This window comes from Staurois parvus, unplaced genomic scaffold, assembly GCF_062004578.1.
Source record: "Staurois parvus isolate SC_StPar_1 unplaced genomic scaffold, SC_StPar_1.0 ptg000019l, whole genome shotgun sequence".
Taxonomy (NCBI): Eukaryota; Metazoa; Chordata; class Amphibia; order Anura; family Ranidae; genus Staurois; species Staurois parvus.
The window spans coordinates 33,044,558-33,057,503 of record NW_028317815.1 but is presented as its reverse complement, the minus strand read 5'-3'; the positions used below and the strand labels follow the sequence as shown (position 1 = coordinate 33,057,503).

The 12,946-nt window shown below is 38.6% G+C and overlaps 1 protein-coding gene across 2 annotated transcripts in view; it reads right to left on the bottom strand.

The window, feature by feature from the left end:
* The window catches only part of USP6NL (USP6 N-terminal like), a 215,140-nt gene that overhangs the window by 58,897 nt on the left and 143,297 nt on the right, over positions 1-12,946 (bottom strand). For both annotated transcript variants that reach the window (XM_089686373.1, XM_089686366.1), the window contains 3 exons: positions 8,690-8,729; positions 7,803-7,883; positions 3,335-3,442 (listed from right to left, as the gene is read on the bottom strand). In XM_089686373.1, coding sequence (XP_089542499.1) covers positions 3,335-3,442; positions 7,803-7,841 — 147 coding nt within the window. In that variant the 5' untranslated portion in view covers positions 7,842-7,883; positions 8,690-8,729. The remainder of the gene's footprint in view (positions 1-3,334; positions 3,443-7,802; positions 7,884-8,689; positions 8,730-12,946) is intronic.

Sequence of the window (12,946 nt, the reverse complement as noted above, 5' to 3'; positions counted from 1 at the left end):
AATGGGTCATGTTTGGCGGCAGTATGTACCACACAATGAATATGACTTGCTGTGGCATGTGTACACCCCTGAACAGCTGCATTTGTGTGTGAATGAGCCCTAACACAATTCCAACCTTTTTTGCAAGTCATAGCCCTCAGCGTGTGTCCAATTACTGTCTCTGTTTGCCCAGCAACTTTGTTTCTCCCTACAAAACCTTTTATAAATTGGTCAGAGGAGTAGTAATTAGAAATTCTTCAGAATGTCACTTGAGTGATAGTTCTGAACCTGCTGGAGCTGCTAACATCGCATCCAAGATGGTGCAACCTAGCAGAAAGAGCAAGACTTTTTGGATGTCCACAAGGGAGGCTTTTACAGGTAAATAAATTACAAAAAAAAATGTGTTAAACACAGATATCATTATTAGAAAGATTGTTGTTGAAATGAATGGTCTGGGGAAAGTGTACCTATGGTCAGAATTTAAAATCATATTTATTTCCACACTGTATTTTAATTATTTCTACCCTACCCCAATTCATCTGCATGATCCTGAAGCTTGAAAATTTACATTGTGAAAAGTTCAACACATTTTCCTCCTTGGATTCTGTGACACATATTCACTATGCCCTATGAATACGCACTGCTTGTGTCACAGAATTCACAGAGCCTGCTGTCTAAACTACAGATGTGCTGAGAGGAGGAGTTTCAGGAAGCACAGTCAGTAAAAGCAATCACTGCTTGCAGGCAGCAAGATACCATGGGTTATGTCGACCAGAGAAATGTAAATGTAAAATCTATATACATGTTTTGCCTTTCATTTCAATTTTAAACTGAATGTTTTTTTTTTTACAAGGTGAGGGTTCACTTATACTTTATTCTGGACCTGCCCAGTTGTGTTTAGGTATTTGAAACAGGTTGTGGACCTTCTTTCTTGCTTACTGAATACCCCTGTTCTAAATACAGAAGAGGACTCTCTCCTTGGCATACTTGATATGCCCAGGTATGCCAGATTTTTTCTGTAAAAAAAATTAAATAATAATAATACAGAAACGTTATTCCTGGCTTATAAAATGATAGCACTTAGATGGATGCAGACTTTGGCCCCAACCACTTCCCAATGGATACAAAGAGTCAACCAAACCATTCCCTACAAAAAGATGAGCTTGAGCTATTCGAATAGAAAAGGCCCCCCGTAAACACCAAATAATAAAGTATATTTGGCGTAATTGTAAACTCACTTTGAACACCAATGTGAGTTGATTTGATAGTAATCATTGTGATATTACCTACACACATCATCTGATCACACATGCACATTTCTTTGTTAAGTGTTTCTATTCTGACTTTTTTTTTTTATCTACTTGCCCTCTGGAACATTTACCTCCGTTCCTGACCAGGCCATTTTTTGCGATATGGCACTGTTGACAATTGCTACTCTGTACATAAATTAAATTTCTGTCCTTTTTTATCACAAATAGAGCTTTCTTTTGGTGGTAGTTGATCACCGCTGGGGTTTCTACTTTTTGTGTTATAAACAAAAAAGTCTGAAAATTAAAAAAAAAAAAAAAAAACAATATTTTTTATTTTCTACTATACAACAAATCTAATAAAAAAAAATTTAAATTAAATATTTCTTCATACATTTAGTCCAAAATGTATTCTGCTACATATTTTTGGTAAACGAAAATCCCAATAAGTGTATATTGATTAGTTTGCGTAAAATGTATAGTGTCTACAAACTATCAGACATATACTGCAATTTTTTTTTCCTTTTCAATACTAGTAATGGCGGCAATCAGCGACTTATAGCAGGATTTTGATAACCAGTTACACTAATACAGTGATCAGTGCTAAAAATATGCACTGCTCACTGTACTAATGACAATGGTTGAGAAGGGGATAACATCTAGGGCAATAAAAGGGTCAAATGTGTGCCTAGCTATGTGCTTGGTGTACACTAGGTGGCCCAGTTACTACAGGAACTGAAGGATCTTGTTACAAGCTTTGCAGAGACACACCACCTGTCAGTTCACCTCCTGTCAGAACAGAGCTCTGACTTGTTTACATAGGCAGAGCCTTGTTCTTTTTCCAGCCTGACAGTGTGAGCCGCTGACAGAAGCGAGGTGTCGGCAGAGCGTGTGCGTCCCCTACGGTGGAAGTGCAAAAAATATGTATATATATGTGTGTGTGTATATATATATATATATATATATATATATATATATATAGTATGTATAAAATAAGGTGCAGCGCTAAAAACTACAGAGTATAAGATGCAATGATATAAACACAATATAAAAGATCATAAACCCATGATATGGTCATCAATATCCAAAAACGAGTGCAACTAATGGTGGTAGGTTAATATAAAGTGACAAAGTGCAAATATACATCAATACAGGTGATCATAGGTGTAGCTAAAGTGACAGAGTCCTTGTGTAGCAGATAGACGTGAAGTCTCGGATAAGGGTGATCCTTTAAAGATTCTTCTGGTGATAATCAGATAATAAAATTACGCACTCACCAGATGCGCAATATTGTAGCGCATTTGAGAACATAAATCTCATTGGGTCAGCTGGATCATCCCGTGGACGGAATAGTGTGATATTGCTTCAATATATTTATTGATAATGTAGAGAATGGCCATTCTCTACACTATATAAAGGGACACAATAGATGTCGGACGCATGCTGACATACACCTAGGACTATGTGCTAGAGCACGAAACGCGTCAGAAGGAGCCGCAGCATCCTGATGTCACACCGCCGAGGCCCCTGCTGGTCCAGCAGCCATTTTGGACTCAAGTACATGGTCATGGTCTTTTTTGGTGTATACAGCAGCTCGCCAATTAGCGCTCACTCTTGCACACCCCTACTATATGTGTGTGTGTATATATATATATATATATATATATATATATATATATATATATATATATATATATATATATAAATAATTTTTGCACATGAAGGCTGCCCTCTAGCAGTGAAAGTTCTATAGTGCGGTCCTCAAGTGGTTAAACAAAACTGAGACAGCTATTTGTGTTTACTTTAGTTTATTAAGACCCTTTTTCTTGTTATTGCATTGCAAAAGCAGAAATGCGTATTCTTCTGTAATCGTGGAATATATACCTTGTCACTTTACAATCTATGCAATAGGCAGTTTAAAAAAAAAAAAAAAAAAAAAAAAAAACTTATTACAATGCTGATGTTACGAAATGAAAATGTATGCTATGCCCATAGATTTCTTTAATATAAAAGTAAATATTATACTCATTGTCCTGGAATGCAATGTGTAATGAAAGCAATGTATAAAAAATATAAACAGATGAGTAAAACAGGAAGTTGTTGTTTACCTGATAAAGGTCTTTTCTCTCATCTTTCAGTTTAGGTACATCTAGGATTAGTGACCAGACTTGACCTCTGAGCTGAAGGGGAATGCCTTTGTAAATTCTTCTGTGTAACTGAACCAAAGCAACATAGAGACCATGATTAGAAAAACAGCAAAACAAGGCTAATTTCTATTACATGCATAGACAAAAAATATCCATATTCTATAAAAAGGTAAAGGATGACTGAACCAATCGACAGTTGTCATCTGATGTGTCTAATTTTGGCCAGGCTGAACTACGACGCAGATTTCAACAGCTTATCAGTGGCCACCCTACTGCCCACATCTGACCGATCTTGCGCCCGTCATTGGACTATATGGCGGGAGCGAGGTGGTTAAAAAGCAATGTCTGCACATTGGTGAACCACAAAAAAAAAAACATGCAAAAGAAGGCAATACAAGATGTGTAAAAGTAAAGTAATGAGCCTCTTCCTTTGACCAGAACATGATTTACAACAATAAATCACCATCATAAGAAGCCTTCAAATGTAAAATTAATAATTTACTTTTCTGACTGCAATATATTTGCTCCTGAAATATTTTATAACCTTATACACCTTGCTGCCGCACTCTTGATTTACAGATAATAGTTTATCAAAAACAGGTTCAAGCTGCACATGAGATACAGATGTACAATCATCAAAATCCTTAGGGCACGTCAGTCTTTGTTACTCACATCAGAACTTCTATACAAGGAATATACTTGCAGGCATTTCCAGCAGTGTGAGAGAAGCGGGTGAAAGAGGTTATCTGCTGTATTACTTCAAGACAAGCTCTTTTCAGAAATCTAACAGAACCTAAATGTCAAGGCAGAATTAGCAATGTGCTTAGAATAAAGCACAACCTAGGAATTCCAGGAGGTAACACCTTCCAAAAAAAAAAAAAAAGTGGAATCAAAGGTTACCTGACACAATAAGGAAAGGAGGAAAAAGATTTTTGGGGGGTTCAAACATTTAGACAAATGCAACATGAGCTCCACTTGCACTTTCCTACACATTTTGTCTGAAAGCAAACATTGTATAGTGAGATGTGGCTCCAGAGGCAGGAAAACTGCTGAGATCCACCAGTTTGTTGATGTCTCCAATGTAAGAATTATCATGGTGTACCAGGAAACCTCTACAAATATAGTGCCTATAAAAAGTATCCCCTTTGAAGTTTTCATGTTATATCACAGAAAACTAAAACTTTGTTGATTTAATTTAGTTTTTTTAATCAACAGAACTATACTCCTTCATATCAAAGTGAAAATAGACAGCAATGTAATCTAATTTATTTATATAATTGACTGCCTAAGTATAAACCCCATTCAAGTCAGTGTTTAGTAAATTTATCTTTGGCAGTCTTTAGTTTGTGTACATGGGTCTCTTAGCAATGAACATAAGGACACTACATGTTTTCCCCATTTATCTTTGCAAAATTACTCAAACGTAGCAGGAGTGAACAACTCTTCTGTAAACTACAGCCACAAATTCTCTACTGGATTGAGATCTAGACTCTGACTTGGCCATTTCAGGACATTATCATTCCTGTTCAGTTTTGGCTTTATGTGCCCTGATGGAAGACAAATCTTCTCCCTAGGCTCAGGTTTTTTGAAGAATCCATCAGGTTTACCACTGGAACTTCTCTGTCTTTTGCTTCATTCTCTACACTCATAATACATCCAGGGCCTACTATAGAGAAATATCCCCACAGCATGATGCTGCCACCATTATGCTAACAGCAGGGATGGTGTGCAGTATCTGACCTACACCAAACATGACTTAGCCTGGTGGCAAAAAGGGTCAGTTTTTGTCTCCTCAGATCACAAACATCACAGCTTACGTTAGAGTCTCCCACATCCATCCTGGCAAACTGGTAATATAACACATTAGTACTGCTAGTAGTAGTAAGCCACATTTACCTCTCGCCTCACCCCTTCAGTCTCCGCCCAAATCACTAGCCTTCTGAACGACATATCAGATTGGATGTCACTCCACTTCTTCAAATTAAACCTTTCCAAAACCGAGCTCCTAGTTTTCCCCCCAGCCCCCAAATTACATTGACGTACAAAGCTGTTCATAACACTGCCCCAAACTACATCACCAACCTGATATCCATCTACCACCCAAAATGTACTCTCTGCTCCTCACAAGACCTCCTACTCTCTAGTTCCCTGGTCTCCTCCTCCCATGCCTGTCTCCAGGACTTCTCCAGGGATTCCCCCATCCTCTGGAACTCACTACCCCAATCCATCAGACTGCCACCTACCCTCCTCACCTTTAGGCGCACCCTGAAACCCATCTCTTCAGGGAAGCCTAACCCGCCCTCACCTAATTGCCGATCTCCTCCACTCTTCCTACCACTCCATCCCCCACAGCTATTTCCTCCTGTACCACTATCCCCTCCCTCCTAGATTGTAAGCTCCAAGGAGCAAAGCCCTCAAACCCCTCGTGTATTGTATTGTTACTGTACTGTCTCCCATTATAATGTACAGCGCTGAGCAAACTGTTGGCGCTATATAAATATTGTATAATAATAATTTACCTGAACTAGTTATTTAAAAGTTGAAGATATTTCATAGTTTTGCCAAGGAACTTCTTCAGATCCATGGAGTGTTAGGAAGATACCCCCAACATTTAGAGTATATCCACAGATATAGCAATATTAGTCACAGAGGCTTTTTGCCACATTCCCATAAAGCTGCAACTGGTGAAGTACCTGGGCAACAGCTGTGTTATGCATAGTCTCTCCAATCTCTACTATTGATGCCTGTAACTCAAAGTTGTCATAGTTGTCTTGGTGGCTTCCCTCACTAGTCTTCTTTTTGCAATGGCACTCGCTTTTGGCAAGATGGCCTGTTACAGCTGTGCCACACTCTTTACACCTCCTCATGATTGATTTAGCTATACTCCAAAGTATAGTCAGTGATTTGGGAATTTTCAAAAGTACACTATTCGACTTGTGCTTCTTAACTTTTGCAAGACTTTTCTTGGAATGTTCTGTCTTCATGGTACACATCATGCTACAATAATAAGTTGTGGATTTATGTGCATTCATACTACAATTTAGAAGTGATTATACTAAAATTACTTGAGTGATTGTGCACACAACCTGACTACACACAAATTAACTCCATTTACCTAAATATGTGACTATTTAAAAGAATTTCTGTTTCAGTGATGGTTTAGGGTTGTCATATTAGACCTAGAGACAACTGTCACCAGACAGGAGTGACACACTTCAAATAGACAAAAACTTAACAAAAAAAAGGAGTTCTAACCTTTTTTCACTCCATCCAAATTGAGGAAAAGTTTAATTCAAACAAGTAAATATAACTGTTTTTATGACATATAACTTACATTTCAGATAAATGTCAAATACTAACGAACGTTTATCTAAAGCCCAAACTTTCTATTTAGTTGTTGATAGAGTAGAGAAGGGTTATAACCCCTGTCAGGGTTTTATTGATGTGTGTCTCTGATGGGGAGATTAATTCTCTCCATTTGTCCTTATCAATACTTTTAAGAGAAATGAAAAGCCAACATTTTGAGTTGTCATCAGAATAAAGACAGAGGGAAAGTGTTCCAATGGGGGACACATGGTAACAACTGGCCAAGAAAGAATTTATCTAATTTTGGACAGATTTTCTGTCACTTACTGTTCTCTCTGTAAGAAATAAAGGGATATTTCCCCAATGGTCAGTAAAATAAATAAGTAGAAAAATCCCTGACAGGTGGTTTAACACTATTCTACTCTATCATAAACTAAAAAAAAAAAAGCTTGTTTTAGAATATTAAGCTGCTGCCTCAAGCTTCTGCATAAAATCCAGTTAGAGTACTGAAATACCTACCTATTAACTACTGCGAGCTCCCCCAGGTGTCACCTCCTACTTCAATTTCACTTATATTTACCATTGTATTAGTAAGAACAACTATACGTTGCCCCAGTTTCTCACAGATAAAAAAGCAGAAATGAAGTGTAGGGAGAATGCATCAGCAGACTGGCAATTCTTTTTATTCTTTTTTTTTTATTAACATGGGGCAGCAATTTAAAACATTGGACCTAAAGTCAATATTGGACTCTAGTACCACATTCAGACAGTAAATTGTGATCTGTAGGACAACAGCAAAAAGTAGTTCTTCCCACCAGAATTCGACCTCCTGCATCCCATCCTGCCAAATATGCAGTCATGGTTCTACTACTGAAGGACGAAGAGCTACAGATTTATGATTCACATTAGGTTATTTGCAATAAAGACACATGTAAAAAGACCCCTTACACTGGTGACAACCATTAGATAACCCTGGATACTCGATAGACTATTCATAAATGGAAGTTGACAAATTTTAAATCCCAAGTTTATACCCAAGACTGAAAGCATATTGGATAGACCTGAACAAATGAATCATTATTTGATTTTTGTTTGATTATATGATCCTACAAAAGTGCTTTACCTTTTCAGAGTTCTTGTACTTATCCCAGCTCTTCAACATTTTCAGCCATTTGGAGGTCCTTTCAATTTCTAAAAGTTTTTGCTGAAAATACAATAAAATGATCAGCCAAAACACTATACAGAAAAAAAAAATCTCTAGCAAAGTAAACCCCACAAAGCTAACAGTCAGTGAAAAGAGGTGACTGCATATACACGTTTGTACATGTCTTCCTGGGTATTCCAGTAGCTGCTATATTCAGGGACACTTGATATGATGGTACATTATTTTGTATCTCCCGTAAACTGACATGATTGTTGATGGAGCTGCTGTTTGGTGTCTGAAATTTCAGAACACAAATTTTCAGCACAACCGACATAATATCAGTATAGTCGCCCTTCAAGGTAATATACTCCCTGCAGTATTTGCAAATGACCTCCAGTTTTGCTACAAATGATTCTTTTGGTTTGTTATACTGCAGAAATATTTTTGGCTCTCAGATAAGGCATGCCTAAGTTCACGACATGCAGAATGTCCCCAACCTCTAAAATATATATGGTCTGTTTCCACTTGAAACAGTGCTTTAGAATGAAATGATAGGATGTCTTTAACTAGATTAAAAAAATATTATAAAAAAAAAAATGTTTGTATGAATGATGCTTGTCAGAAAAAATGTTCTATTTAGCCAGTTCTCTCTGAACAAAATATGGAAATATACTGCGCTTGTTAATACTATCATGCTTTTATTCTAGTGTGATGATTTGTTCAGAACTATGTTTCAAAATCAAAGACTAAGTAATCAGGAACTTCCTGAAGAAATTAGGAACTTTTTACATACTGAAACAAGGTTGTAGTTAATCCCAAAAAAAAGATACAAATAGTAATGATAAATACAATTGTAAAAAGTATACCTTTTCTATTGCTTCATCGTGAAATGGTAGTTCTTCTTCACTGAATAGGAGAGAATGGGGACATTTGTTAAGAAAAATGCTTAAGGAGATGCATCACATTTCTCATCCTGTTAGAGGCAGTATAAGAACAGGCAAATGTGTTCACTGCAAACTCAAGACAGAAAAGAAAAAAAGCATTATACCATACTGATCCCTTAAAAACCTGCAGCCAGGAATAGACGCAGAAAAGATGATATACAACGACCAGCCACAACATTTTGACCACTGGCAGGTACAGTGCATTTATAAAGTATTCAGACCCCCTTCACTTATTTAAATTTTTTTTTATGTTGCAGCCTGATACTACAGTTTAAAATTTTTTTCATAAGGGCTGCATTCACACCTAAGCGTAGCAATTTACTGGCGTTTTTATTTGAAAGTTTGAGCGTTTTAAGAAGTGTATTACAAGCTTTTCAAAAGTGTATTACAAGTGTTTTACAGCTTCAGATGTTTTGATTTAGCCAATAAAAAGTACTAGAGGGGGGAGGAAATTATGGGTGGAGGGCTGCTGTTTGAGCACAAAACACGCAACAAAATACTCATAAAATGCTTAGGTCACACATTTTCAGGCATTTCTATTGAAGTCTATGGGGCCAAAAATGCTTGTAATCTGCCAAAAAAAAGCTCATGTACTTTTTTGAGCAAGAGGTGTTTTGCTTCAGACAACAGAACGCTCATATGTGAACAGAGGCCATTGAAATGAATATTACATTGGCAAAAGTATTCAGACCCTTTGCAACAACACTTGAAATTTAGCTCAGGTGCCTCCAATTTCTCTTGAATATTGCCAAGATGTTTCAATACCTTGATTGGAGTACACCTGTGGACGTGATTTGGAAAAGCGCACACCTCTCTATAAAAGGCCTAACAGCTAACAATGCATACTATATCAGAGCAAAAGCCAAGAGGTCAAAGGAACTGCCTAAAGAGCTCAGAGACAGGATTATTGCAAGTCACAGATCTAGGGAAGGCTACAAAAAGTTTTCTGCTGCACTGAAGGTTCCAAAGAACACAGTGGCCTCCATAGTTCTCAAATGAAAGATGTTTAGAACAACCAGGACTCTTCCAAGAGCTGGTTGCCCTGCCAAACTGAGAAATCAGGGGAGAAGGGCCATAGTAAGAGAGGTGACCAAGACTCTGATGATCACTCTGACTGAGCTTCAGAGATCCCGTGTGGAGACGGGACAAAGCTCCAAAAGGACAACCATCACTGCAGCCCTCCACTGATCTGGGCTTTATGGCAGAGTGGCTAGATGGATGCTACTCCACAGTGCAAAACACATGCTTGGAGTTTGCAAAAAAAAAAAAAAAGCTTTTGACAGCCCGTTAGTTCTATTAATCCCTGCCCCACTGGAGGATTATGGCATTGGGGGCATCAGAAAAGGCATGTTTTCACCTAAACCATGAGACACCAGTGTCACGATCGTGGCGTCAGACCCCAGACCTTCTCGCCAAACTCTTGACCGAAGAACTGGCCGATCCAAACCGTGATGTGACACGTGTAACAATACCACGCCCAGCTGCACCCTGCACAAAGATTTTCCAGCTAATGAACTACAATCTATGTACCTGCAACCTGAGCGATTGTTACTGGGTCGGGTAATTACGCAACTAACCCTCCACACTGCCACCACATCCTTTTTGTACAGAGAAAGAGGAAACTCACGTTATCAGTTATAACACTATAAGGATTGAAATAATCGTCTGTATAAAACGGTCCGCAGGCCGGATATACAGAGGTTTAAACAAACAGTAGTGTCTCTTCAAAGGCAGGGATTCGTAAATTGCAATTAAGAACTATAGAAACAGTTCAACACTTTCAGAAAGAGATTTATTACTAAAAGGGTCAAACAGGTGCAATAAAATATTTACAGAGAAGATGTAACTAAGATATATATATATATATATATATATATATATATATATATAAATACACAGAGAACCATAGCACAGTAAAGAGATACCAGAGAGAGGTAAAAAAAGTTAAAGTACTTGCCAAAGTCGTGGATTTAGCAGATCCAAGTCAGAGCAGAAGGGTGCTTTGATCTCCCTATGTTACGATGGAAAAATGGGAGAATTCTTCAACTCAACCCCCTTAGGCTTGACAGCCTGCTTTAAAGTTTCCCAGCAGGGGGTGAAGTAAAAAGACCAATCCCCTGTTGAGGGAGGGATCGTCAGGCGGAACCCTAAACTGGAGCCAACATCTTTCATAATTCATATTCTGATCCATAACTTTCCAGCTGCACAAGTGACATTCCACCCGTGGGTATATTATTATGCAGACAAGTCTGAGGATTATCTAGATATTAATTATGAAATTATATGTTGCACGGTTCACGAGTTCTATGGTCCGAGATAATTCGAATGACCCATCAAACTGTTCGCCTGCTCCTAGCCAATCTGACAGGATGTCTGGTTTTTATGCAAGTCTCTCATATTCCAAGATATGAAACATAGGGGAAAAATTGATCTTTTAAAAATGTTATCTGGTGTGGGCTTCTTGGGAATGCCTTGAACTCTGGGGAAGGCTTGGTTATCTTTTTACGAGGCGTGAAATTACACAGGTTCTCAGGACAGTGGGACTCCAGCTCTCCTGAGGGGGAAGGGGGAGGATGAAGGAAAAAGATATTTCAGGACGGTTAATCTCTTCGCCAAGATGGAGGTTGAAGCCAAAATGGTTGAACCGCATCCATCTCTGATGCGCGCTATTGCGACAAGCAGTACAAGGGACACACCACACTGATGGTAAGTAATGTCTCATGTGCTAATTTTTATTTATTTTTTTAAACTAAAAACTTAGGGCTTAAATAAAGTTGTGACCTATGACAAACTAGTAAAAAAAACTGCTCCGACTAAAAGTAAAAGTTGCAATCAGATTCCTGCGATGGTTTACTGCAAATAAAGGGTATTTAGAGTTTGATAAATCGTTATAAATATAACTCCTGTTCTGGTGACAACCTAAAATTTTAAAGTTTCTTTTACTTTTAAAGGTGAAATCTCCCTGTTCCTAAAGGAGTACAGACAGCAATAGAAAGCTGATGTTCTAAAACCTCTCCGCTCTATATAAAAACAAAACAATATTGCCTTTTGTTATACTTTCACTACAGTTGTCATCCATAGCTCTGCTGAAACTTTACTCTCTGCTTACAGATTCTGTGTGTAAACCTTAAAGTGGAGTTCCAGGCCCTGCCACCTCCCAAAAAGAAAAAAAATTAAAAGTCAGCAGCAAGAAATACTGTAACTGCTGACTTATTGTCCATGCATCCACCGGTGGCTACACCCCGAGTCGATTCATCAATAACCTGTCTGGCACTGGCACCGCCATCTTGAATAAGGGAAAAAAAGCAGTGAAACCATGCAGCTTCACCGCCAGTTTCCTACTGCGCATGCACGAAGTGTGCTGCATTTTGTGAATGGGTCACAGTCCTCGGAGACCTTGGAAGTGTCCCAGAGGGCTTCGGGCGATTTCTCGCACTTTGGATGGATTTCCTCTTACTCTTATTGTGACTATGGGACAGAAAGTGCGGGAAATCTCTCCAATGGAACAAAGATGGCAAAAACGTACAAGCATCATAGCCCTTAATCTACCCAAAAATGAAAAAAAAAAAAAGTTTTGCCTTTCAAGTGAAGTACAGCTAAACTTCTTTTGGATAAAGTGTGGAAAGGTTTTAACCTCTTTCAGGTGATTATTGCTCTCTTTCTCCCCACCAGAGAGTGTATCCCTCCCTTGCTGCCACAGTGAATGTGGTCACTGAGAAGGGAAATCCTTCCAACAGAGGGCCAAAGACAGCGAAAGAAACACTTTCTATTAGTATTATTATTATTATTTTACAGTATTTATAAAGCGCCATCAGTTCGCTCAGCGCTGTACATTACAAAGGGGGACAGAACATGCGACAGTACAGTAACAATACAATGCAAAACGAGGGGTTCGAGGTCCCTGCTCTTTCGAGCTTACAGGAGGGAGGGGATAGTGGTACAAGAGGAGATAGCTGTGGGGGATGAAGTGGTAGGAAGAGTGGAGGAGGTTGGCAAGTTAGCAGGGGGTGGGGTAGGCTTCCCTGAAGAGGTGGGTTTTCAGGGTGCGCCTAAAGGAGAGGAGCGTAGGTGATAGTCTGATGGGTTGGGGCAGGGAGTTCCAGAGGATGGGTGTCAAGGTCCTACCTTCTCCCAGAGGTTATGTTACTCCATGTGCTGGCATCCATCTTGGATTTCTGC